Raw genomic sequence first — 25,915 nt, 5'->3', positions numbered from 1 at the left:
GGTCAGCAGGAAGGGTAGGGAGATGTCCTCATAAGACTAGGGAAAAAGATGGAATAGTGACTTTAAGATGTTTTTTATCCCCTCTCCCTCAGTCCATTAGGAGGTTCCCTTCACTCTCAGCTAACACTTAGTAGAGAAAGATTCTCAAATGAGAAAAAGAATTCCAGCTATATGGGCAAAGAAGAGAGGGAAGATACAGGTTGCCAGTTATATATTTATAGAAAGATAATCTCCTGGCTTTAAATAGATATGTACATACAAATATGAACAAACTTAAAAAAATACAAACCCTTGGATCATAAGGGGGCTGCCAGGAGCCCCTTATCCTTCCCCCTCACTCAAGGGCAAAGGGCACGAGTCTGCTTTTTAAAAATTATTAGTTTTGGCCATCCCTGCAACAACAAGCATGAAGTTGGGCAATTACCCACAAGGTGAAAGTCAGAGGGAAATTTCAGAGTTCCCACTCTCTGAACTCTGTATCGCCTATAATTAGGGCTACATGCTTTCTTGTTCTGTCTTTTAACTAGTATATTGGGGTAAAGGAGGGGGCTCCCTCCTTCAATGGGTCAACAAATAAGAGACTCATAGTTTAAAAAGAGGGAAAAGTGTCATCTGCTGTAGAAGCAACAGACAACAAAGGCATACAGACCCCAAGGAAATACTCAGTTCCCACACTATTATGGGAGCTATTGTCCAGCCCAGGTCCATGCCCTGGGTTCTTTGCTCTAGCCACCCCCTATTTCTTTGGTATTGTCAGAAGACAAGATTCAGTTCCTGGGTGCTGGTGGAGGAGGGAGAGTGGTTCCGGGGCTTCCTACAAGTACTGAGTGAACAATTTGAGCTTAAAATTTTCCTTTTTAAATATTTAAAAATAAACAAATCAAACTCCATCCTGTGCTGTACACAGCCCTTTTGACTCCCTGACATTGATTTGAGGAGAGAAGAGAAGGGGTGTCAACGTTGGAAGGGCCTCCTCACTTTCTTCCGCCTCTTCGGTTTGGCTTCTCCCTTGGGTACTGTGCTGTTAGGCTTGGAGGCTGCGGTGCCCCCAGGGCCAGGCTGAGGAGCTGCAAAGAAGTTCCCATTGGACATCTGTCCTGGGGGTACTTGAAAGATCCGGCTCAAGAAATCCTGAAGGTCAGCAGGAGGGGCATCTGGGGTGGCTCTGGGTGGAAAACAAAAGAATAATGAGGCAAAAGAAATTAAGAGTCAAATGGTTGCCTATATTACCTAGTTATACCTAAGTTAAAGATATACTGAGTCAGTTAAAGATATACAGAAGTCAGTCAGCAAACTTCTTAAAGGGTGAGACATCTGCGTGTCCGAAAGCACGTCATCTGAAACCATATTCAGAACTAGAATAGTGGATAGATTATTGGAAAATATCACCCACCTCTGTCGCCCACTGGTGCCTGGGATCCGAGAACCAAATGAGATGTGATAGGGGACTCTATGAGTATCTGGGGAGATTCCCACACGCTGGCATCCAGCCCACTCTGCAAGCACGAGAAATAATTAGCCAATACATCACAGTTTTGAGCATACATGAGTCTGGAATTCTAGAGGACAGAAGTGTACCTGTGATGTCATACACCTTTCCATCCATCAGCGCAAAATAGGTGATTTTCAGGCCCAACATGCTAGACTCTGCCCAAAAGTCTCCTTCTTCAGCAGGATGCAGCCTATTACACTCAGCACAGTATCTGGCACTCTTAGGTTCCCGGTCCATTTCAAACCTCCTACAACCCAACAAAAGGACAATTCCTTAATAATTTGTCAAGCCCATGGCACTGCTGTAGTCGCATCATTACAAATGTGGCTGAAGCATCTAAAATAATCATTCAGTTCTTATATATGCCTACATACACCCTGACCTCAACCTTCTATCTTAAAGCTAAAAATATCTTTTTATGCTAATTCAAATCCCCAATCTCTTGACCATATAGCACAATTGGAAACCAAAGGCTCTTTTCTCTCACCATCTGAATCCCACAACTACCAGCAATACTCACAGTAAAGGGCTTTGGTTACCCGATCCCTACGCTGCAGCTATCCCACTCCTGTCCTATTTCATACCTATGCTTTCCCTGGCATCGGCTGCACATCATGGTATTCATTGCCTCTTTGAGGTCATCCTGCAGCTTGGACAGAAACTCATTCACCGACCGGCTCAGCTCATTCTCTGCCATTCGTTTCCTAAGAGAAAAAAGGCTTTGTAAATCAGAGGGTATTGAGCAAGGGACAAAGGGAGACAGATGTATTGGCCTCTTGAGGCCACTAGTAGCTACAAAGACAAGCAACCTCAGGTCTCTTCACCTCAGAAAGCCTCCAGACACAAGTCCAGGAACCTCTGCTATTGGAGATTATTCACGGACCCCACCTGACAAATTCCCATTTCCAACTTACATCTCATATTCCTTCCGCCTTTCAGGGTTGCTGACAATGTCCCAAGCGGCCCGCAAAACCTTGAAGGCCTCCTCAGCCCTGGGATGATGATTTTTGTCAGGATGAACCTACCAAGACAAAGATTTCATTACAAATCCATTCCAACCCTATCCCTATCTTGGGTCAAAATAACCTGCTATCAAAGGGTTCTCTTTCACCGCCCTTTTGGAGATTGAATGTAGCTTAATGATTAATTTGCTCTGGCTCTGCAGACAGATCTCAGTTGAAGTCCCAGTTCTGTCACTATTAGGTACATGACCTAGAGTATTTTATCAAGGTTTGTCAGGAGTATTAAATGAGAATACATAGGAAGTATTTAGCACAGCATCTGGTACCACAGTGTACCTCGGATTGTCCCAGTTTTAGCACTGACGTTCCTGTGTCAGGATACCCCTCAATCGCAGGCACACTGAGGTGGTTGGTCACCCTATCTGGCACATGCATACTAAGCCCTCACGTTTATTGTCAGTCATAAAGTAAGAGTTCCAAAGATACTACACCCTCAAATTCATTCTTTTCTAACTAGAAAATGCTCATATCTACTCAAAACTTTCTACAATAGTTTGCCTTTCTGATCCAGAAATTAAATAGCATATCATAATCCTCACAGGTTTTTTATCCATTTTTCTGCCTTTTCTCCAAGACAAATAGCTCCCTGGTAGTCTAGTGGCTAGGACTCAGCACTTTCCAAGACAAGTAATACTCTCTCTTCCTACAGCTTCCTGACTGTTCCCATCCTCATGCCCCCAAAATACAGAGATAAAGCTAGTCTGATGCCAAATAAGCAGAATGATGCTAAATCGCGCATATTCCCAAGCTTGTAGAACAGCCTCTTAGTCATGGTCTCTCTGGGGCCTAATAAGGACAATGAGAGGTTCTATAAAAGCAGTCCACAGTCTGGCCCAGAACAAGAGAGAATTTTGAACTTCAGAGTATGCGGCAGGTGTGTTGAGCATCAGGGAACTTCGTATCATCTCTATTCTAAGTAAGTTGAAAATGAGAATTTTTGTAAGAATGACATTCCCCAAGAGAGGATGTCTGCTAATAGACATGAAGGTGAGAAAAGAGCTCTATCTGTAACAATTTTGAGTGTAAGCAGTTGTTCCCCACTCTAAGAATATCCCACACTATCTACTAAGGGGCATGCATTTCCCACCAAAGTAATTTAGTCCCCTGGTAAAGTTACAGGCCTGGTACTTCATTGTGCCTTGAATGGTTAATGGGAACCGTGGTTGCCCATTCCTCTTTGGTGTCATACAACCATTGAGGTAATTTGCACACTGACAGTTTACCAGTCCAGTTCCATATATTCAGTCAAACAGGCCTCCGGTGCAATTTACACACATTACTTACATTCATAATGTAGTTTTATGTGTACAGAAATAGCAGTTAACAATTATCTACAAATGGCAACCTAATATCAACTAATAGCAATTTGATTGCATGCTTGTATTAAATCATTTCCCTCAAGCATGTGATATGTTACAACTCCTACCTGTAACTCCCTTTTTATCAATAAAAGCAACCATATTTTCATATATGACTAACATATGCACTTGTCTCCCTGTGATTTATGTTCCACTCTCCTTCCCTTTCCCACTCTAGGTTTCTGGTCTTGAAATAGCTTATTTTCTTTCACCTTGTCCTGGAATAATTACTCTCATGCACTACCTGAACCTTCCCACACTAGGTCCACACTTGCCTTTCTGAGACAGATAGTCGTATTTCCCCGTGTTCAAACAACCCTCATTTGTTCAGGGAGAGCAACTGACAGGTTTTCTGACTAGGCCTCTTCTCCACCCTAGTCAGAGGGACTTCATCAGGATATTTTGGGGTAAGTCCAACACTGCCTGGTATATCAGGTTCATTTCTTTTCATTAAGAAAAAGAATCTCATGACAACTTAAAATGAAGGGAAAGTCTTTATCACTTTTTCCTAAGAATTAAAGTTCTCTTCAGCTTCAAGTTGACTTTCTTCTCTGCCTTCTCTTTATTCTACTGCCCTAAAAATTAAAATATAAAATATGGGAACAAAAGAGGGACAGGACAGAGGGCAAGGATACTCACCATCACTGCCAGCTGCCTATATGCCTTCTTCAGTTCAACATCTGATGCTGTGGCTTCAACCCCCAACACATGGAAAGGGTTTAGCTCATCTTCAGGAACCCCAGCCATGGTCAAGAGTCGAGCCACTTCTTCTTCAGGCTGGCAGTAGCGACCACTAGCTACAGGTGCATTACCCTGCCTGTTAGTCCTCTGTTTGACCCAAGGCAACTCCAGCCAACCCCACTGGACCATTCTTACCAGCTGCTGCCATGGCCTACTATCTCTCAGCAGAATCAGGCAACGCTGCAAGGAGGGAGAATCCAGCCAAGAAAAGAGCCAGGTAGCTTTACCCCTCCAGCCTAACCGGTTGCCCAGTCCCACCAGAAACCGCCAGCCCAACTGCAGACAGCCCAACAAGAGGGCCAGAGCCAGGAGCAGCAAAGCACCCAGTAGCCTAAGAAAACGGGTGAACAGCCCTGCCCCATAGCAAAATCGCTCGCTCAGAAATTGGAACACCACCTGAGCCCAGCCCCCCAGCCGCCCTGCCCAGATTCCCACCCAGACTCGAAAAAGGTCCAGATCACTGCCTTTCAGCTGCCTGCATGCATAGATGAGATGGCCACAAGTTTCCACGTACTCTCCCACCAATACCAGCAGTTCAATCAACCACCAGAAGCCTGCCTGTCCAAGCTGACACAGTTCTTCGGCGCCCCACAATCCTAGGCCTTTGCGCTTATCTGCCTGACTTCGTTTCCGGCCCAGCCGATGTCGACCAGGGGACCTGGGATCTCTGCGTCCACCCTCCCGAGTTTCCTCCTTGGCTGGAATGCGGTGCCGCTGTCTCCGGGGTGGAGGTTTCTTTCCACTGGGCACACGTGAAAAATCACTGGGGAATTTGGGTTCCTCATCATCATATTCCTCTTCCAACTCCTCGTCTTCCCCCAAAGCTGGAGAGGTACAATGGTGGCAAAAGTTGCTAGAAGAGCTATCACCTCCCTCAGAGTAAGGCCCTTCAGGGATTCCAGGGGTTCCCTGGCAGTTGCAAGCAGATGGAATGGAAAGAAAAGAAGGGTTCCCATCCTCCTGGTACCCAGCCTCATTCTCTCTTAAGAGTTCTTGGTCCACTCCTGACTCTTCTTCTGAAGATGCCTCACTCTGATCAGGGTCCTCTCCAACTCTAGGGGGTCCTGGACCCCTTGGGGGACCATGGCTTGGATCCGACCAGTGGGCTGGGTTTGGGGGTTGTGTGTACTTAGGACTTGAGTGATCTGTGAGGCAGCGGGTTCCATTAGGAGCAGGCCCCGCTGAGTCCCTGAGTCCTGAGAATGAAAGTATTTCAGGGTCCACAGAAGGTCCTAAAGTCCTGAGGGAGGAACCACCACTGTGGTGGGCTCCACACAACCCTCTTTCTCCGGGGTGCTTCTGGGCCATGACCCCGGATCTTCCTGAGGATTTTAGGTCACAGCCATCATGGTAAGTTCAGATGCCTGTAATAAAGATATCAAGGTGGGGATGATCAAGGATGGGACCAAGAAAGGGGTTAAATAATCTTAAATTAGGGATATATTTAATGCATCCACCCTTGTTTTCCCAAGTTCTTTGGGGGCATTTATTATCCCTAGCAATAAGCCAATACTACACTAACCACAACATTGCTCCCTACCCCCTCCTCCAAATCCCCTTAGGTTTTCTTCCCCAGAAAGATACAACCCTGAATCAGGAAAAGAGGGAGGTACGGCAAAGGGTGTGGTCCTGGGGTCACTCTTGGAAATACGGAGAAACGTCAGGAAACGGGGGCCACACGCTGCCATATAAGGGTGGGGACCGTGCGGCCCTCAAGGAAAACCTGGTGCGGAGCTTGGGGTTGCCCCTGAGACAGACACCCAGGGCTGGATACAAGGGGTGAAGGTAACGTACCGAAGAGCGGCGGTAACTCCTCCCCCTAGAGCAGCTCGGCCCAGGGCCAGGGGGAGCTACGAGAGCAGCTCCCCCGGCTCCGCCTCCCGCTCACGCTCTGCTTCCGCCTTCCGTCCCCGCTGCGGCCGCCGACCTGCGCCCACTTCCACTTCCGGGGTCACCAGGGAGGAGACAGGAAGGAAAAATAAGCGGTTGGCGGAGGCGCGAGCCAGTGTAGCGAGCGCTGAGTCAAATCAGAGGAGGCGGTCCTGGAGAGCACTGGCCCCGCCCCTTAAAGGGTCCTCTGCTGCCGCCCACTGTTTGCTGGAGTGGGATTCTTGCATCGCTGGAAGTGAAGCAAGCGGGAACTGCACCAGTGCCTGCGGACTGGGGACAGATTCTCAGGGTTCCTCTGGCTGGATTCTTGGGCTTTGCCGAGACTGGGAGGACAGCCACCGAGCCACAGTCTGTTTTCCTTGCAGACAAAACCAGGGAGCGTAGAAGGGCCACCTCCCTGATCCCTTTCCTGCTGGCTGTAGCAAGAACAGAGGCCCTTTTGTATCATGCGGAGGTGGAGCGAGGGGAGCACGCCCCGGGCTAGCCCCCACCCTGGCCCCCCTAACGCAGACCCTTCTTTCCCGGCAACCCTCAGCCTCCCCAGCTCCTGACCCAGCTGGCGAACTGCCCGTAGGACTAACTAACTGCAGCTCCCACGGCCCGGATCCGCCCCTCTGGACTCAGCTCCCAGGCCCGGTCACCTAGCCGGGCCCGGGATTTGGGAGCGTAGCTCCACTAGGCTCAGGACCTGAGCAGTGTGCCGAAAAAACACACACACTGAACTCATCTGCATGCTGCTTTACATCTCATTTGCATACCGAGCTGTTCGGTCAACGTCGACACGCGCCCCCGCCCCCAAGCAGACCCGGCTCGGGTCCCCCTCTCTGTCGGTGCCTTCCTCTGCACACGCCTCTCTCGTTAGTCCCCCTTCCAGATTCCGTCTTGCTCCGCAAGTTTGTCCACCCATGAACCCCTCGCCGGCGCCCCCAGAGCAGTAAGAGCCCCTTCCCCGAATCCCCAGTTCCGACCATCAGGTTCTCCAGAAGACAATACTCCAATTCTCTGGGAAGTGGAAGAAACCAAGCCGGACCTAGGGGGGCGTTGGAACCCCAGTTGGAGCTTTGCGAGCTCCCTCCCAGTTGTCGAATCATCGCCTAAGTATTCAGAGGCTTTCTCCAAACCTCTTGCGGTGCCTCCAGGACCCTTCCCTCCTATGGTTAGGGGGTCTCTGGTCCCAGCTTAGAGCAGTAGGCGAACTGGGTCCCCCACATACAGGGGAAAGAGTTGGAGGGGCCCGCCCCGTGATGTCACCCCCACACACACACACCCTGTCCCCTTCCTCCACCCCCCAAGCTGGTTGCATTTAGCTCACGGGGCTTGGGCTACGACTTGCAAGAGTTTAGGGGCAACGTACAGAGTGGCCCTGGGGGTACCCACGCTGGAGAGCCACCCCGACTCCTAGGACCTCCGGGCAGGGATGCAGCTGGGGGTCTAGGGAAGCACTTCTACCCCCTTCCTCTCCTCAGCCCTGGCAGGGTGGTGAGTAGTTAACACCCCCTCCCCAACCTTCCCTTGTTTAGGATCCCCAGACTTCCAAGAGGATTGAGGAGAGGATCCCCAGGGATTCTCCAAGCCAACCTTCCAGCCTGTTAGGACCTCGATGTCCAAAAGAAGACAGCTGAAAGAAAGTGCTTGCATCCGCCCTACCCCACTCCCACAGTGCCCTCAATGCCAGCCCTTCTTTGGTGTTCTCCTCCTTTCAGGAACTGAATTCAAATCCCACTGGCAGCCCTGACACCCCTGGGAAAAGGGCGGGGTAGAAAAAGTCCTACCAGTGTCCTGAGGGGAGGAGCAAGAGACTACCAGGATAGGAGATGTCTGTGGGCAAGGTGCCTGCTTATTATGAGGGGTCAATGGAGTAGGTCTGTGGCTGGATGCCCCTTCCCCCAACAACTCCATCCCGGCGTGAAACTGAGGCTTCAAAACTCTGACAAATGTGGGTGACTGTGCCTGCTTGATTCCTTGCCTCAAACTCTTTTGGTGTCTTCTTTCCCCCTTTCCTTCCCTGGGGATGGAGCAGCTGTCGGGAGACCCCACCATGACTTGTTCTCCTCATTCTCTTCTCTTTCTCCTCCTTCGCCCCCCTCTATTAACCCCACCCTTCCTGGTCCATTGGGTAGTATTGGGTCCCAGCTGCAGGTAGGGCAAGCTTTCTTTTCAGCTGAAACAGGCTGCTGGGCCCTTACACCCCAGTCCCACTAGTGCCCTGCACCACTCCCTCCACAGACCTAGGATTTCCTACTCCTCCCACCCCACCCTGGAAAGCTAGGGGACAGACAAAGTCGCCTTACCTTTTAAGATTTTCATTTAAGTTTTACTTAGTGTCCTTGTTTCAGAGAGTAGTAAAGAGACAGCTGACTCCCCTTCACCCAATCCCATAGATTTCTTCAGTTACCCCAGCAAGGCCATGCTCTCTCTTGAAATTGGCTTTTCTTCAAAAAAAAAAAAAAAAAAAAAATTAGTGGTACAGAGTCCCCAAGATTCATGGGCACCTAAGTTCCTGCCCCCTACCCCCTTGCAGGTTTCCCAACCCCCTCAAGACATTCGTGGATGGATGAGAGGAGCTGACACTGACCTTCCCCTCTGTGACCACCTTCTCATCGGCCATGGAGGAATCCTTGCTGCCCCTGGCCATGACCTCTGACCCCAGACCCTTTAATCAACAACTCCCAGAGCCTCCAGACCCAAGATGTGTCTTGGAACCCCAGGACAATCCTGAATTGGCACCTGCCCTGGTGTGTGCTCTTTGCTGCTGCTTTGGAATCATCTACTGCTGCTTCGGTGAGGGCAGGGCCAGGGTGTTGGGGGGCAGCTGCCCAAGACTGTCACCCTCAAGGAGGATGTTCACTTTCTCCTTTGCTCTTGGGCCACTTCTACTCCTCTATCAGGGGATGCCTACCTTCAGTATGGCCCATGCTGCTCCTGCCAGTTCGTCTTGTCCATCCACGCCTCTGCCCTCCAGCTCTGACCCCTGGCACTTTCACTTGCCTTCCCCTTCCATCCTACCTCAAAATTCTATTACCAAATTATCATCTATGCTTCGGGCTTCTTCACCGTTCCCCAATAACCTAAAGCAGCGTACGCTGATTTCTTCCCATCTTCCATCCCTGGAAGGACTAGACCTTCTTTCTATACTTACTTCCCTTAATGCATCCATCTTACCTCCTGATTTTCCTCCCTGTCCCCTCACGTTCCTGAAAAGTCTGCCCTCCCTGAGATGATCACTTTCTGCACCTAGCCTTAAGGTCCCTGAGTGTGCTGCTGCTCTGCTTAGCCATTCCTCTCCTTTCTAATTCATCAGCGCCATCCCTATAGACCCACCCCCTCTTCTGTCTCTCAGTGCCTCCTGCCTCCCTTCCCAGGCTACCGCTGCTTCAAGGCAGTGATGTTTCTCTCGGGCCTACTATCAGGAGCTCTGGTGATCTTCCTGCTATGCCACAAGGAGCGAGTGCTAGAGACACAGCTGAGCCTGGAGGTGAGCGCGGGCATTGCGCTAGGCATTGGACTCCTCTGCGGCCTGGTCACCATGCTGGTTCGCAGTGTTGGGCTCTTCCTGACTGGTCTCCTGTTAGGCCTAACCCTGGGCGCCGGGGCCCTGCTGAGCACCGAGCCCATCTACCAACCTCCTTCAGCCTGGGTGCCGGCTGGGGGACTGGTGGGGCTGGCACTGCTGGGAGCTCTGCTCACGCTTCGGTGGCCACGTCCATTCACAGTTCTGGGCACAGCGCTGCTGGGTGCTGCGGTGCTGGTGGCCTGTGCTGACTACTTCCTGGAAGGGCTGGCACTGGGCAGTCGGTTGGGCCAACGTTTGCAGGCACTTCCAGCCTTGCCTCCTCTCTGCTGGTATAGCTGGGTCTTGCTGGGGACCTGGCCAGCCCTGGGGGCCCTTGGGGCTCTGGCCCAGTGGAAGCTCATGGATGAGGAACATGGAGGCCACGCCAATGGTGAGTTAGTGCCATGGTACAGAAGCAGCTAGCCTGTGCCTTGTCGTGTCCCTGGTTCCCAGACTTGAGGAGGGGAAGGGAGAAAACATACTTGAGGGAAGAAGGCAGAGGTGTCTAAGGTGACTGGGGCACAGTATTGAAAGGAAGTTAGAGTTGGAGGAGCCAAAGGTCTGGGTAAGAATGAGAGGAGAAATTGTCAGGAGGAGCAGAGAAGAGTTATTGGGAACTGTTATGGAAGAAGAAGAAGATCGCAGGGAACTCCAGGAAGAGAGACTAGGAAGATTCCAAAGAGGGTCTTTTTTTAGAAGAACTGGAGGGAAGATGAGGTTTGATAGAGCCAAAACAGGGAAATCAAATGGGTTTCTCTAGAGTGAGTGTGTTTAGGGGTGGGATTTGAGCTCTAAAGAGGCCTCCCTGAGTCTGTGTTGCCTCCTCCCAAGTAGTGGTCTTGAGCCACCAGCGAAGGCATCTCCAACTCCTTCGGATCCGTCAGCAAGAGGCCAAGTGGCATCGGACCTCTCCTGGGGTGGGGCTCTGCGAGGGCAGCTACCGGCGCCAGCTTTCCCCCAACACCCGGAACCCTGCTGATGGTCTGGCTCCAGTGAGTGGTGGTGGGGGGGGCACACTCTGGGGGGTGGGGCAGAGGGCACATGGGGGTGGTCGGAATGGGAGGGGAACTCTGACCCAGGCCCTTCCTTGCCCCTTCTGCCCTGTGTCCCCCCAGAGTTATCTCCAGAGCCTTCGAGAACACCAACTGGGACCAGTCAGCCAAGCCACAGCCCCCCACACCGTCCTGGACCTGGATTCTGACTGTGGTTCCACTGTACCCCTCACCACACCTTCTGGTTCCACCCAGACCTGAGCCTAAACCTCCACTGATGCCCCCACCCCTAGCAACACAAGGTCTGAGAACACGAGGTGGGCAGGGCCTGAGCCCACAGGACCAACACACAAACTTCCCCACCTCTTGGACTTGGGGATAGAATCTGTGTTCCAACCTAGACTGGCCCTGTAGGAATAGGTTTCAGGGACAGATAGAGAGGAATCTTGTGGGAAGGGGAGATAAATGTAAGTATGAGTAGCTACTAGCTACCTCTGCCTAATAATAGAGGTGCCTCGGTCCCTAAAGTAACTAATTCCCTAATTCCCTCCAAACCAAGGGGGCCCTTACCCAAATAGCCTTTTATATTCCCATCTCAGTGTGCCTCACAATTGTAAAATAAGGGTCTTGTTTTTATAGGAGCTATAGAAAAATCAGGAAGCCTCCTAAATCACTTGATAGCTTTTTGATGGCGAGAAGGGCACAGAGGTGCTCCAGGATTCCCCCAATCCCCAGACTCCTTATTAGGGGGTAGTTGGGTTCCTGATTAGCCTTACCTCCCTGACCCCATAGACTCAAGCTCCCTTTTCCTACCTCAGTTGGGGGTACTATCCTCCATGGTGCTTCCCGTTCCCTCCTTGATGTGGGGAAGACCCTGGCGTAGTGCCTGGCTCAGCCCCCACCTCCCCCAGATGTTGGCTTCTTGCTCCAAGGAGAGCATTGGCCCACCTGCCAGAGACTTGCCTGTTGCCCAAAAGAGCCTGGTCTTTCGGGCTGAGTGGGATCAAGTGCCTTCTCTGACTCTCATTGTAGGTGATGCTAATCTCCTCCTTAACCAGAACTTTGTCTCAGCCGCTAACCCATTCTAACTCTCCCCACTCTGATTCTCCTGCCCAAAGTCGGTTCCCTGGTTCCCCAGACAGCATGAAGGAAGATATATCCCTCCCCTGGGCAGCAAGGCTATGATGGGTGGGAGGAAGAACATGGGAGCATGTGAATAAAATGGCATTGAACACTGAATCAGGGAGTCTGGCATCTATTGTTGCTGCTCTTTTCTTTTACACCCCAAAACAAAGAAGTAGCCATACTGACAAGTCGTCTGTCCACTAAAGATCTGATAAGGGTTCCCTTAGCAGACTGGGCTACTGTAGGAGCTATACACACATAGCCAGAGTAAGAGCTGTTCAGTCTTCCTTCATGAACGTGGAGTTAACCCTTTATTAAGCACAAGTGTTCCAGACGCTGTGCCAGGCAGTTCACATACAGTATTTCATTTAATGCAACAACCCTACAGGAGTGGTATTAACCTTATTTTGTAGATGGGAACTCTGACACTCAACAAGGTTAATTAACTTGCTCAGGTCATAAACAAGCAAATGTGATTCTCAAGGATTCCAAAGCGCTTGGTTTTACTGGCCATGCTGTGTTCTTGTACTTTATTTGGGAAGAATGGGACTCAGGCGTTCAGCTTCCCAGCTGCTGCCACCTGTCAGCTAAAGGCCTGATTGAGATCTCTCTGTCCTCCAGAGAGTAGATAACACAGTTGGAAGAGCTACCTAGGACAGGAAAGAAATGGATGGGGGCTGACCCAGAGTTAGGGAGTCATTGCCCAAGGAAGGAAACAGCACAAGGGAGTGGTGGCTAGAGATGGGACATTTAGAGGCCTAAGGTCTATAGTCCATGCCTCTGCTGTAGCACCTGCAGTCTAGTGAGCCGACATTTGGTTCAGGTCTTAGGCCTCTTGGAGGGTGACATTAGCAAGGAATGAAAGTCTGAGGGGGCCATGTCTAAAATTGTGTCTCTGGGTGACTGGTTAATGTTTAAGGTGCTATCTAAGGCTGAGGAGGTGGTATCCAAGGTTGTTCCTGTGGGTGAATAGTCAGTGCCTGTAGCTGAGGGAGTGGTGTTCCCACCTGATGGGGTGGTATCTGGGGTCTGAGGATTACAGTGCATCCAGTTGTGGGCTGTATCTCTGGGATAGCCTTTCTCTACTAGAAGCTGCCGATTGAGACGCCAGTACTGTTTGCCCTTGAAGAAGTAGACGCGGCCATCCTGCCAACTCATAGCAGCTGAGGGCTGCTCTGGCACTCCTGTAAATAACTTCTTGATTGGTTTGGGGTAGTGGCTGAAGTCAGTTCGGGCCAGCTCATCCCACTGCCAGTACCCGGAGCCCTAGGTGAGGGATAGATAGGGAGGGAGAAGAGCGTGAGGAGAAAGTTTAGGGACCACAGGAACCTACCCTCAGCCCACTACAGCTGCAAATCTCCCTTCAAGAGCAAGTCTTGGCTTTTTGGTGTGAGGTAGCCTGCCCCCTCTAAGAAGGGATTTGCCCTTGCTTTGAACTTTATACCTTAAAGAGGAACACCTTTTGGTTGACAGGCCAATAGAGAGCTGCATCCAGGTTGGGTTCTACCCTCTTCAGCTTCTTGGGGAAGCCAGGAGACATCTTGAAATTAGTGTAGCGCCACACCTTATCTCCTGAGAACATGTAAAGAAAGAACAAGTCACCTCTGCCCTCAGGTGATAGCTTTTGATTCCTCCATTCCACCCCTTCAGAAACTTCTCATCTCTTCTTCACTTTTATAGCTTCTTTGATGGTAGGTCCTCCTCAGGTTAGACACTGTACACTAGTCCCCTTACCCTTAAAGAAGTGAATCCATTGTGTTCGAGGAGAGTAGACGGCAGCATCCAGGTTTCCTGGGAGCCCCTCCCAAAGAGCAGACACTTGGAACAAGGGACCCAGCCCTGAATCTGTCACAGTCCACACATAGCTCCCCTTGAAGGCATAGGTCTTCCCACGGGGTCCTGAGAGCAAAAGTATGTCAACAAGTTCAAAAGACAGGGGTCAAATAAAGACTTGTAGGTATCTCAGGCAGGCTGATAATTTGCCCTCCTCTCACAGGCTGATTCCTCAAAAATTCGGTCAAGAAAATTAAGGGCGCAGAGAAGGAGGACTAGTGTTCAGCCTCTCCTTTGTTGTTCAGGTTAATTCAGCACTGGTATACTCAACAAAACAAAAGCCCTGCTGATAACTGCTTCCCCTTTGAGGACCTCACTTTCCACTCCAAGTGGCTTCCAAGTTGTCCTTCCATGCAATGTCCCTCTCGAATAGACATTCCAGTTAATACAGTTTTCTCCATCTTGATGTATTTTCAGATGTGTTTTAGTGGCCCTTATAGGGTAGCAACAAAGGTCAATGCCTGCCTGGCCCATCTTTAATTTGGCTCTGAACCCTCCCCTCCCCATGCCACACGCCTCCTTCCATAATACTAACTCCTGCTTAGTGTCTAACCTCCATTGCTCATGCTGAAGTCCTATGTCATTCCCATTTTCCAAGTCTCAAGGTTAACAGGCTGCTCCCACTGCTTGCCTACAGCGTGGAGGGGAAGGGCCTCACCCAGCATCATGGCATCCAGTTCAGCACTGCAGGGATCGGGCATGGGACCGGGTTCTCTGGGCATTTGGGGTATAGTGGGGAGTTCTGTCTCCTCTTCCTCATCATTTATTTCTGGGATCTTCTTGCCTGCAAGAAAAGAGAACACTCATAGCACCTGATCTCTCCACTCCTCTGTAAGTTTGGCTCAGAGGTCCCATAGAGAGGGGAAAAGGGAATCCCATAGAGTTTTCCTTGGTGGGAGGCACGATCATGTTGATATCAGCAGGAGACATGTTTTAGTCTTGAGAAGCACCAGAAATGGGGAAGGAGGTTTGCTGGAATCTCCATTCTTATCCCCAAGAATGGGTGTGAAGGGAGAGATGCCCTGAAGGAAAATTAGACGTGGAAGTGTCAGAAAAATAGCTCCTGAATGTAGAAGCCAGAATAAGTCGGCAGGAGGAAGAGAAAATAGCCATGCCATTTCCCTCCACAGAGGTTAGACCTGCCTCTTTCAGCCTGAAGAGATGCTGGTCAGACTGCCCCTCACGATCACTAGGGGGAAGGACTGACCATAGAGAGCCTGGATCCCAGCCACATCATCCGGGTGCAGCTTGAAGTGGGGTCGGTAGCCAGTGTAGACAGGGGCCATGAGGGCCCGGGTATATCGGGAGTGGCCAAGCCCCAGGGCGTGGCCCAGTTCATGGGCTGCAATGATGCGCAGGTTTACCCCCTGGTAGGTTCCCTCAGTCCAAAGCTCATCTTCATCAAAGTGCACGCTGCCCAGCTCTGGAATGTCGGCATGTGCCAGGACTCTCCCTGGACAAAAGCAAAGGTAGACAGACAGGAAGGAGGTCAGGGTCTCCTAGTCTGGAGCTCTCCTGCCTGTTATAAATTCCAATTACTCCATTCCCTTAAAATACCCCATCTATAGTCACTGTCTCTTGGATGCCTCTCTTTTTCCTTTCAGATTCCCCTGTCATCACCCAGTTCTCCCAGGGATGCCCATTACTCTGTCACTTGGACCTCCCAATCACTCTCTCTGCTCGGGCCCAGCCCTCTCTGGAGTATGCACTGAGCAGGGGAACTTAAGCCAAGGAAGAAGGCATAACCTTCAAAGAGGAAGACTGGTAAATTCCCAGGGAGTTGACCAACTGCTCCCCAAGGGAATGTTAGAAGATGGTTGAGAGTGTAGGGTGGAGTTGGGCATAGGGGACAGCCTGAACACTAAGGTTACAGAGCCCCTGGCTCAAGGGGACGGATAATCTCAGAGGTCTGTTTGGTAGGAGCGAGGAGCTGGTGCCTACCAGGCCCATCAAAGTTTTTGGAGCAGTACAGGCTTTGGCGACCATGGAAGGAAAGGCGAATGTCAGCCCAGCCAGCCTGCACCTCCCGGAAGGTCAGGGGGGCCACTTTGCTCCAGTACTGGAAGGCTTGAAGCAGGGCTGCCCGGGCTGTGTGAGGTGGAAGGGTGGAGGGCATGTTCAAGATGCGGAAGGTCAGGTGCTTCTTTCTCCAGCGGCCTGGTTATTGGACCAGAAAGTAGGTTAGAAATACAGATCCTTCTGCCAACCCCAGAGAGCTCCCCTGAGTTTGTGCATTCACCCAGCAAAGCTATGTAACAACCCCGCAGCCAAGGGATGATCAGGTAATCACTAGGGGATCGTTCAGCAATGTGCTCATCCAGACTGTCCCGATTCCATGCCACCCATGCCTATCCCTTCCTCTCCCTGGCTCAGTCCTTACCCAGGAGTAGGTATTTAAAGGTCTTCTGGTTGAAGGGATCCTCCAGGCCACAACGGGGCTGCCTCATGCGGGCCCTTGTGGCATCATCCAGTTGACCTGAGACTGGCAACTCAGATGCTTCCTGAAAAGCTCTGAAAAGAGGGAGAAGGATAGTTTCAGCAAGGCAGGAGAATCTGGAATGACAGGGAACTAGGGATGGCTCTTTGGCTCCCTGCTGCCCAAGGCGATAGCTGAGAAGGCACAGAATCTCTGAAGCTGATGGAGTTACTTCAGTACCCAGCCCTCATAATTGGGACTTTCTCTTCTGTTCTGCAGAAATGGCCATATTCCAATTTCACCTCCCCATCTTCAGTCTTATTCGAGTAAGATTTCCCTCAGGTGCCCCCACTGTAATCTAACCTTCTGCTCTGGGAAGTATCCTGCCCCCTGCTCTGGAGACTCTCCTACCCGAGGGCCTGTCCTCCCTCAGCTTTCTGCTCTCCGGCCTGGGCCTCCCACCCAGCCCAGCCTGCTTGGAAGCAACTTCATCCATCAGGCAGTGCAGGCACTGTGGCTTTTCAAGGGACTGTGAATGTATGTGAGAGCAAAAAGAAAAATGATCCATATTATAAAAAGAAAACTTCAAAATAGAAATAAATAAATGATGAATTAAATGTCTACAAAATGCAACATCATGTCAACAACTCAACCTCAACTCAACTCCCAGTTTTACTTATAAATTATACTTCATGTGGGAAGTGACTCAATATTAGTATTTGAATGCGATAGCCTGCAAAGGAGTGCTTAAAGCCTTGGAAGGTCCCATCGCTGTGCTCCTCCTCTTTGAAGCCCCATCCCACCCCATGCCCACCACCCGAACAGTGATAGCTGCCAATTCCAAAGACCCAAACATGGATTTGGGTCAGGCAGAGGTGGGCCTGGGGAGAGGAAATGATGAGAAGAGGGAAAGAAGACCTTGCGATCTTGACCCTGAAGGCGTGTGCCTTATGACTTCTCACCTCAGAGCCTCTGTGATATCTTCTGGCCTGAAGTCATCAGGTCCTTCCAGAGGCTTCTGTAGGTACCCATATTGCAAAAGGTAATCCTATAGTGGGGATAGGGGTTAAAGCTTCTAAGTCACTTAACAGGGACGTGAGGACGGGAGGGGACAGACACAGAAGGACTAAAGGAAAGGCACCTGAGTGAATGGTCTCAGGTAGATCAAGGGGAAGGAGTGGGAGACAGGCAGAGGGAGATCATGGAGTAGAGGAAGGAAGGGAAAGGCAGACAGGTTGAAGGTCAGGAGGGAGGCTTGGATGGGACTGTGGAGCAGCACCCCATCCCACCCCACCCCCGGCCTGGGTCCCTCTTACCCAGGAGACTCACCACTGCTGCCTCCTTCTCTGCAGGCCCCAGGGCCCGGCCTGAGACTGTCATGGGAAGTAGGAAGCCCAGCCACAGCGGCTGCCAGTTCATGGTCCCACCAGGCAGGACTTCCAGAGGCTGTCTGTGGCCTCTGCCCGGAGATTTCTGGGAGCCTGGAGGAGTAGGGCTAGGTGGGATGGATGGGGGGGCTCTTACCTCCAGTTCTTTTCTCTCTCTGTCTCTGGTCCTCTTTATAAAACTTCAGGGGAGGGAAATTGGGGGGAGTGGCAGTGGGAGATGACTCAACCCAGAGATATGTTGTAATTCACCATTAACCCCTGCCCTGCCAGAGTGGAGAAGTCAAGAAGAGCCCCCAACCCATGCCCCAGAATCCTCTGCTGGAGATAGGAAGATGTGCCATACTGTCCTAGGGGTGGGCACCCTAGAAGGGTGAGAAGCAGAATCTTGGCACACTAAAGATAAGGACCATGGCCATGCCCTCTAGATGGACATTCCTGTGCCCCAGGGATCCGTGGGCAACAAACTCATCTTCAACCTTTATGTCTCCCTGCCTACTCTGGAATAAGAAACAAATTATAAAAGCTCAGAGATAGGAAGCAGCTTAGATGTTTGGGTTTCAGCTGAAGGAAGAAAGGATGAGATCTTGGTTTTTTTGCACCCAAGATCAAGTTGGGAATTTAAATGCTCTTGAAACCTACTTGTGTCTGCTTTAATAAAAAGTCATGATTTCAAGTGTTAATGAGCCTGGCATAGGGGTCAGGGTTAACAAGGGCACAAAGAAGTAAAAGGCTGAAGCCTGCCTGCAGGAAGCTTACAGATAGAGTGAGGCCAACCCTAGTACCTGAAACGAGGGAAACCAGGATCCAGGCAGGAGATACCCATCCTACAGGTCAGGGGACTGTGGGGCAGTTCGCTGAGAAGGCAAACTGAGCTGGGCTTTGGAGGCTGGCTAGGAGCTGGATGAGATAAAAGAGTGCTGAGGGACAGGGACAGCGCGGATCTTGAGTAAAAGTGCAGAGTTGAGAAAAGCCAGCTGTGCTCAGTAACTGCTGAGGGTCTGGGCTGTCTCATTCAGCCCTGAGTCCCTAGCACCTACCCAAGGCTAACTCAATGCTTCAGGCAGCGTTTACCAACCCTTTGTCAAATACATGACCAGGGTAGGAAAGCCGATGGGAACCAGAGTGTAGAGGGTCTTGAATGCTGTTTAAGGAAAAGGAGAAAAACTTAAATTTTAAAAACCTACTTTGTGTTAGGTGATGTATATATTATCTCATTTAATTCTCACAACCCTCTTATGAGGAAAGAAATAGTCTGGTCATTTTTCATAAGAGGAAATGGAGACCCAGAGAGGGAAATTTGACTAAGAACATGGAGCTCCTGATTGGTCTGGCCTATATTCAAATCCTTCAGCTGACTCCATAACCCAAGCTCTTTACATGCACATTGATTCTCAGCGCTTTGTTCTTTAGATGGTTAGGAGCCACAGAAGGTTCCACTACCATTTATGCACTACACAACATTTGCATACCGTTCAAATCACAGGGAAGTAGCAGTATAAATGGGGGAAAGGGTTACTGAACTCATGTTCTCAGTAGGACTCCAATTTTGAGACCTTCTCCACACCCCAGGCTGAAAGGCTGATAGGCTCCAGGGGAGCCTTTCACAGCCCAGGAGTGAGGTGGGGGATATTCCTGACTCATATTGTTCATATTGTTGCCCTTAATCGTGCTGGTCCCATGACCCACCCTGCACTCAACTGGGTAACAATCAGGTGACTAAGTCCCAAATGGCCAGTGACTGGCAAGGAAGGACAGAGAGCCTCTGACGGATGAGTGACAGAGGCTCTGACTGAGGTCACCACAAGGCTGATGTCCCCAGGAAATGATGGAGTTGGGGAACCAGCTCATGCTCAGCCCCCTGCAGGGCTTTTTTTTTCTCCACCCTGTTCCTTTCTCCTTCTTTCCATACCCCATCCCTTAGTCCCTCTTCTTTTGAGAAGAGGACATGGGCCAATTGAAAATTATATATTTTATGATTAAAGTTTTCTTTTTTTTTAATAAAAGTTATTCATTACTCCTTGTAGTAAATTTGGAAAATACCAAAATAAACAAGGAAGAGAATGAAAACCACCAGTAAATTCTACCCAGAAGAGAACCACTAGTAACATTTTGATGCATTTACTTGCAACTGTCTGTGGCTCTGAGTTCAGCTCCAGCTTTGCCTGCCCAGCCTCAGCCCTTGGATACTGGCTGGGATGGAAGAAGCAGCAACGAGAAGCAGTAAGGATGACAGGGGAGGGACAGGAGCTGAGGATAGTGCCGGGAGAGGAGGATATGTGGAAAAGGAGTAAAGTAAAATTAATGTGATAGCAGATTACTGCCTCCCCTTAGGCACCTCATAAAAGAAATAAAAGGGGGGACAGTGGGAATGCTTAAGAGTGTGTGTTATTGAGAGAGATGGTGGTTACCATGAAAGGTGACAGAATGGGTACCCTGGGTAATGGAACCACAGTCTAGATACTAAGGAGCCAGGACAGAATAGAGTAAAACAGTAAAAACTGCCAAATAGTTTACCTCATTTAAATCTCAGCAACTCAGAGGGCAGGTGTTATCACCTTTTTACAGAAGAGGAAACTAAACTGAGGCTCCAAAAGGTTGCTTCCAGTCACACAGCTATAAGCAGCAGAACCTCAGGCTTAAGCTATGATCTTTGCAGCCTCCCAAGAGTTTCCACAGGCACCCAAACAAAATTCCCTAGAGCCAGAAGCTGCAGGCAGGGCATCAGTGCAAGGACCGCATGACTCACTGTTCCCATAATGGTGTCATAACCTCCCCTTCCACCCGCCCCCACCCTCTGAGCCAGGCTGACCCAGCTCTTTTTCCCTTTGAATTTGTCATGTCTTAACGTGGAAATTGTGGGAATGTGTGTGAAGGGTTAGGGTATGTGGTCTGTCTGCCTCTCAAAGAGAACTTGATTCTGAGAGAAAGAACTCCTGAGTTCTTTGGCTGGCTTGCTACCTTCCTGCAACCTGGTTTCCCTCTCTGCCCATAGACTGAGGCAAAGAGTTTGTATATAAATATTTTTAATTAAAATATGTTATACTGTGGCAGGAGTGATACGGTTAGACCCTGAGAGTATTTTCTAATGATCAGAGGCTATGGGGCTATGGGTGGAGGGCAAAGGTTTATAGAGGTCTCTAAGTGCAGGAGAAGCCAATTTCTAAACCATCACCCAGCCTCTGTGACAGCCACCCTTAAAGGGTGGCCTAAAGTGTTGGACATCCTAGTATATAAAGGGCAAGCGTGGAGCCCAAAACTGGAAACAGGAGGTGATTTAAAAAAAACATAAGTTGTAACCAAGTCAGTGCTAGCCCAGACACTGCTGTGGTGATCTAGAGACATGTAGGAGAAACCTGGTGTTAGCCTCTGACTGGTTTTTCCCTCTGAGCCCTGAGGGGGTCAGGAGAACGGGAACTTTCCCTGGCTGAATGGAATTGGGTTCTCTCCAAGCTGTTACTCTGGAAACTTCTGTTTTTAAGAGGAACCCCCCTACACACACACACACACACACACACACACACACACACACACACACACACACTCGTTTAATTAGTCATGAGTTCCTAGAAGCCAGATGGGGAGTGATGGCCAGAATTGTCCACAGCTGGAACTGGTTAGTGACCAGGGAAGTGGGAGGGGTGTGGGGATGTGGGGATGGCTCAGGGCCTGGGCCAGCACATTCTGTTCCCAGGATGCCCCAACTTCCTCAACCCCCATTAAGACCACTTCCTGGCATCCCCCCTACCCACCCACTGCCCCTCAAACACTCACCTACTCAGACCTTGGCCTGAATGGGCTTGGCAAGGGAGGACATCAGACCCAAATTTTTAAGTTCCATCAGTTCCTGTCAAAGTATGAGGGAGACCAAGATCTGCTTCCCTTCTCCAATTCACAGAAAAAGATGTTATCCCTAGGACTCCCCTAGAGATTGCTGGAGGCTTCTGCGGGTGGTCCCATAAGCCGGCAGAGTGCCAAAGGAATGCGTGAAGGGGTAAATGCTCGCCTCTGGAACAAGGATGGGAGTAAAAGAATCAGAGCTTCAGTGTCTTTTAGCATCTGGGATGATAGGGAAACGGTGTAGCACAAAGGAGTTTTGCTCCTTCTGGGAATAGCAGCCTGCCCTTTCCTTCACGAAAACTGAATTGATCTTTATTGTTTTTCCCAAGGGAAGTAGAATGTGGGGGAGCACTTTGGCCTCCTGTTCTCACTCTGTGACCCCAGGAAACAGATCTGTCCTAATGTTTGGGGACTGTCACGGACCTGGAAAGTTCCATCTTTGGCTACTTTTTTGTTGGCAAAAAGCTTTGATAGGGGGTTGGCAAGCGAGGGCATTCAGCACTGACTTCCCCTTTTGAAGAGGGTAGTAACTAGATGGGGGAGGGAGACCTGGAAAAGACCCAGTTCTGTTTCTGCCAGGCCAGCAATGCAGAGAGAAAGCTGTTTGGGTGAGAAGGCTGCCCTTGAAAGGGGAAGCTGTATAGGGAGAGTGTTCACCTCTGTACCCCCTGGTTAGCCTTTAACTTACTTAAGAAGGATAGTGGGTGTTCATCAGTGTGGTTTTGTTTTTTAGTGAATTCATTAGTTTGACAATGGGGAAGCGCTGACATTGTGTACAGTACATCCAGCACATAGTGAGGAAGAAAGAGCTCAAGGATTTTAAAGTGCCAGCAGGGCACAATTCCAGTTTGAGTTTGATCTGCTTGCAGCTTTGGCAAAAAGCTGTCACTCAGCTATGAAAGGAGTTTTTGAAATGGAAAACAGAAGATCGCTGAGGAGAAGACCATTAATCCTAAGGAAGACTGTATTCTCATATTCTCAGATATTTTTATCCAGAAGCTAGCTATTGCTAAGGATGTGTGTGCTTGCCTCTTGCCCATTTTTGTAAGACCCATTAATGTGTGTGTGTGGGTGTGTGTGTGTGTTATAAAAAATTGAGATGATATATAACGGTTTGCCTGCTTTCAAAAAGGAAACCAGATATTGATGAAATAGGAGCATGCTGGAAAAGATTTGAGAGATCTTTGAAAATCAACAGCGGGAACAGGTGGAATAGTTGATCACTGGCCAAAAAGCAAGGCTGACCACTGACCAGAGTAGCCAGGGTGATCAATAAAATCAGAAAGAACTGATAAACAAGGGTGTTAACCCTCTCCTACGAGGCCAATGGCAGTGGCCAGCGGCAAAAAAAGAAGTGAAAAAGGCAGTCAGGTTGGGGAGCTGAAGGAGCACGGGAAACCAAACCCAGCTTGAATTAAGGTCGTGTATTGAAGGCAAATCTATTTCTTTTTATGACTGGACAGAGTGTACCCTTGCAAATGTAAGGAATAAATATTGGCAAAAGTTGTATTCATCCGTCATTCATTGCTTCACTAATTAAATCTACCGGTATTTCTTAAACTTTTCTGATGAGTCATTGTATTAGTCTGGGACCAACCAGGAAAGAGAAGTCACACAGTAATTTAAACAAGGAAAGTTTAATATGCTGAATGGCAGACAAGAAGCTGCAGGGCCACGCCCACAGGATTTGCTGAAGTCTGACCTCTAGGGTGTCAGGGAAGGCTGTGCAGAGGAAGATGTCTGACCTTTCAATACAAAACTTCTTAAGGGCTGCTTACGATGGAAAGCTGTTGGCCTCTGGATGCCGCTGGCTACCATGCCCTGGGTGAAGCCATGTGTAATGCAGGAGCCGGCTAAGTGAACACATCAGAACCTGGAAGCAAAAGGCTTTTCTCCTGTACTGTCTTTCTAGCACCTTCTACTGATAAAACTTCAGTGCCCACTGGCAAAAGAAAAAAATATTCAAAGGGCCCCATCAATTTGTATAGAGCAGGCAAAAAGGATGAATCTGGAGCAGAGAGGCAATAACTCAATAACTAGCAATGTCTTCTTGGGGCTAATTTCTATTGATTGTCTTTTCCCTTGAGAATTAGTCACACTTTTGTGTGTGTGTGTGTGTGTGTGTGTGTGTGTGTACATTGAAGACTTTTGGATTGTATCCTAGACATTATGAATGTTATGTTGTGGAGATTGTTTTCTGTTATATTCCTCTGAAATGTATAATTGTTTCTGAGTAGCTGATTAACTGGGTTGGAATCAAACTGTAAATTCTATCTCACTTGTAGTGGGTAGTAGCACAGATCTCAGTTAAATTATTTCAGCCTTAACTGCAAGCTGCTTTGAGTCTGCCACAAGCAGAGATTGTCCAGAGACTTGGACAGTGTTTATAAATGGATTTGGGGGCCCAATTTTCTGCCTTTTTCTTTTCTCGGATTGTCTTCTCACTTTCCCATGGCTGTGAGTGCCCTGGGCAGTGAACTCAGGTTCTTCAGGCCAGATAGATGGTGGGTTTTCTGTCAAAGTGTTAGCTGTCCCGTGCCTCACTGTGAATGTGGTCTGCCCTCAGGTAACATTGCAAAAATGGGGAACTCACTCTTCGCCAATCCCTTCTTCCAAGTTTTGGCTCTCCTCTAATACATGCCTGCTTTGGTTCATTCTCCAGAGCATTCAGGTAGATGTTTTTGGTATGGTGTCCTGAGCTTACAGTTGTTATCTGCAGAAATGTAGGACTCTTAGAACTTTACTTCACTATTCTGGGAGAAGAAGCCCCTAGACCATGTTATTTTATCAGTCAAAAAATTGTCCATTAAGAATTGAGATATAAACATCAATATAGAGTGAATTATAACAGAGCTATGCAAAGCCATTAATTAAAGAAATAGAACAGCTTCCAGGCTAGAGAAAGATGAAAGAAGGAAGAAAGGGAGGGAGGAAGGGAAGGGAGTGAGGGGGAGAGAGAGAGAGAGAGAGAGAGAGAGAGAGAGAGAAAACCAGGCCAATCAAAAGGAGTTTTGTTAGCTATGGAAGCATCAAAAAGCAGTCATAGAAGTAAACACTGGCAATGACCATTCAATCCCTGCATTGAGAGAATGAATCTTGGCAATGAGCTTAAGTATTCAGGCCATTTGACAAGGCCGTCCCCACTGTGAAAGGAAATGCATCACACAATGTAGCCTTATGCTTTCAATCTGTCTAGTAGTATAATTTACTCTCTAGTCCCAATTTCCATCCTGTGGTAAACTGAAAAATGTGCCTTCCCAAAAAAGATATCCACCGTTTATTCCCTGGAACCTATAAATATTACCTTATATGGCAAAAAAAAAAAAAAAAGCATGGGGGGAATCTTTGCAGATATGATTAAATTAAGGATTTTGAGATGAGAAGATTATTTTGGATTATCTGGGTGGACCCTAAATGCAGTCACATGTATCCTTATAAAGCAGAGGGAGAGTGAGTTTCACACCCACAGAGAATACAATGTGAAGATGGAGGCAGAGATCAGCTTGATACTGTCACAAGCTAAGAAATGCTGGCAACTACCAGAAGCTGGAAAAGGCCAGAAATAAATTCTTCCTTAGAGCCTCTGAGGGGGGTGCACCTTTGCTGACACCTTGATTTTGATCCAGTGATTTTGGACTTCTGGAGTTCAGAACAAGGAATACATTTCTACTGTTTTAAGCAGTGATGTTGGTGATACTTTGTTACAGCAGTCATGGAAACATGCATGCTCACCAGGCAACCTGCTGGACATAACTTGGTGAACCAAATTAGGAACAATATTTGTGGAAAGTTAGAGTGCTGGTTTGCTGACCCAATTATTCTGTCCTTCATGGCAGGTATAGTATGTGTAAATTGGTAAGCTGACATTCTAGTTTATATACTTTGATTTATTTATCAACCGTGAGGTTGAATGATATGAGTCTGGCCCCAGGATCTACTCTCTGTGTTGACAAAATCAGATATATGTACCTGTAGGGCTATTTGCAAGATCCTGGCCATGGCAAGCAAACCAAGAAAATAAATACCTTGTAGGTCTCTTGGGAGGTATATATCTGGTCTCTCCTAGTTATTCCATGATCTTATGATCAGTTCTCTATTTCAAAACCTCGTTAATAATAACATTAGCATAGGACTTAAGAGTTTACAGAGTTTACATTCAGAGAAATTAAGAATTTTGCTGGGCCAGCCTGGTGGCTCAGGCGGTTTGAGCTCCATGCTCCTAACTCTGAAGGCTGCTGGTTCGATTCCCACATGGGCCGCTGGGCTCT

The 25,915-nt window shown here is 49.0% G+C and overlaps 3 protein-coding genes across 7 annotated transcripts; 1 reads left to right on the top strand and 2 right to left on the bottom strand.

Moving 5' to 3' along the window:
- Positions 1 to 194: 194 nt before the first annotated feature.
- DNAJC14 (DnaJ heat shock protein family (Hsp40) member C14) lies at positions 195 to 7,440 on the bottom strand. The gene is made up of 8 exons (XM_074325590.1): positions 7,262 to 7,440; positions 6,408 to 6,919; positions 4,512 to 5,977; positions 2,407 to 2,513; positions 2,077 to 2,196; positions 1,579 to 1,739; positions 1,394 to 1,496; positions 195 to 1,165 (listed from the first exon to the last, which is right to left on the bottom strand). The coding sequence occupies exons 3-8, from the start codon at positions 5,919 to 5,921 to the stop codon at positions 955 to 957; spliced, it is 2,112 nt and encodes a 703-aa protein (XP_074181691.1). The 5' UTR covers positions 5,922 to 5,977; positions 6,408 to 6,919; positions 7,262 to 7,440; the 3' UTR covers positions 195 to 954.
- Positions 7,441 to 7,762: 322 nt separating this feature from the next.
- LOC109452980 (transmembrane protein 198) lies at positions 7,763 to 12,287 on the top strand. 5 transcript variants are annotated; one of them, XM_074325591.1, is made up of 5 exons: positions 7,765 to 7,982; positions 9,025 to 9,284; positions 9,866 to 10,447; positions 10,888 to 11,048; positions 11,172 to 12,287. In XM_074325591.1, exons 2-5 carry the CDS (start codon positions 9,110 to 9,112, stop codon positions 11,307 to 11,309), a joined length of 1,056 nt encoding a protein of 351 aa, XP_074181692.1. In that variant the 5' UTR covers positions 7,765 to 7,982; positions 9,025 to 9,109; the 3' UTR covers positions 11,310 to 12,287. The 5 variants fall into 5 exon arrangements, with proteins under 5 accessions (XP_074181695.1, XP_074181692.1, XP_019597919.1 ...); XM_019742360.2 differs by having other exon boundaries at positions 7,766 to 7,982; positions 10,891 to 11,048; XM_074325592.1 differs by lacking the exon at positions 7,765 to 7,982 and adding an exon at positions 8,077 to 8,439.
- Positions 12,288 to 12,457: 170 nt separating this feature from the next.
- MMP19 (matrix metallopeptidase 19) lies at positions 12,458 to 17,979 on the bottom strand. The gene is made up of 9 exons (XM_019742358.2): positions 17,752 to 17,979; positions 17,385 to 17,470; positions 16,387 to 16,517; positions 15,948 to 16,163; positions 15,214 to 15,459; positions 14,665 to 14,790; positions 13,908 to 14,072; positions 13,618 to 13,745; positions 12,458 to 13,439 (listed from the first exon to the last, which is right to left on the bottom strand). The coding sequence occupies exons 1-9, from the start codon at positions 17,839 to 17,841 to the stop codon at positions 12,993 to 12,995; spliced, it is 1,635 nt and encodes a 544-aa protein (XP_019597917.2). The 5' UTR covers positions 17,842 to 17,979; the 3' UTR covers positions 12,458 to 12,992.
- Positions 17,980 to 25,915: the final 7,936 nt, after the last annotated feature.

The sequence above is a fragment of the Rhinolophus sinicus genome, linkage group LG02 (genome assembly GCF_036562045.2).
Source record: "Rhinolophus sinicus isolate RSC01 linkage group LG02, ASM3656204v1, whole genome shotgun sequence".
Classification (NCBI taxonomy): Eukaryota; Metazoa; Chordata; class Mammalia; order Chiroptera; family Rhinolophidae; genus Rhinolophus; species Rhinolophus sinicus.
Note: the sequence above shows the minus strand (reverse complement) of the source record. Positions and strands in the feature narration are given on the sequence as shown.

Bases quoted from the DNA above. Each gene is read 5' to 3' on its own strand.
- MMP19 (XM_019742358.2), bottom strand. From the start codon at position 17,841: ATGAACTGGCAGCCGCTGTGGCTGGGCTTCCTACTTCCCATGACAGTC. The intron at 15,460-15,947 runs GTAGGCACCAGC...GCTTTTGTCCAG, and splicing joins CAAAAACTTTGATGGGCCTG to GGAGAGTCCTGGCACATGCC. The intron at 13,746-13,907 runs GTAAGGGGACTA...ACATGTTCTCAG, and splicing joins ATGGATTCACTTCTTTAAGG to GAGATAAGGTGTGGCGCTAC.
- LOC109452980 (XM_074325591.1), top strand. From the start codon at position 9,110: ATGGAGGAATCCTTGCTGCCCCTGGCCATGACCTCTGACCCCAGACCC. The intron at 10,448-10,887 runs GTGAGTTAGTGC...CCTCCTCCCAAG, and splicing joins ACATGGAGGCCACGCCAATG to TAGTGGTCTTGAGCCACCAG. The intron at 11,049-11,171 runs GTGAGTGGTGGT...GTGTCCCCCCAG, and splicing joins CTGCTGATGGTCTGGCTCCA to AGTTATCTCCAGAGCCTTCG.
- DNAJC14 (XM_074325590.1), bottom strand. From the start codon at position 5,921: ATGGCCCAGAAGCACCCCGGAGAAAGAGGGTTGTGTGGAGCCCACCAC. The intron at 2,197-2,406 runs GTAAGTTGGAAA...TTTTTCTCTTAG, and splicing joins AGGCGGAAGGAATATGAGAT to GAAACGAATGGCAGAGAATG. The intron at 1,497-1,578 runs GTACACTTCTGT...TCGTGCTTGCAG, and splicing joins AAAGGTGTATGACATCACAG to AGTGGGCTGGATGCCAGCGT.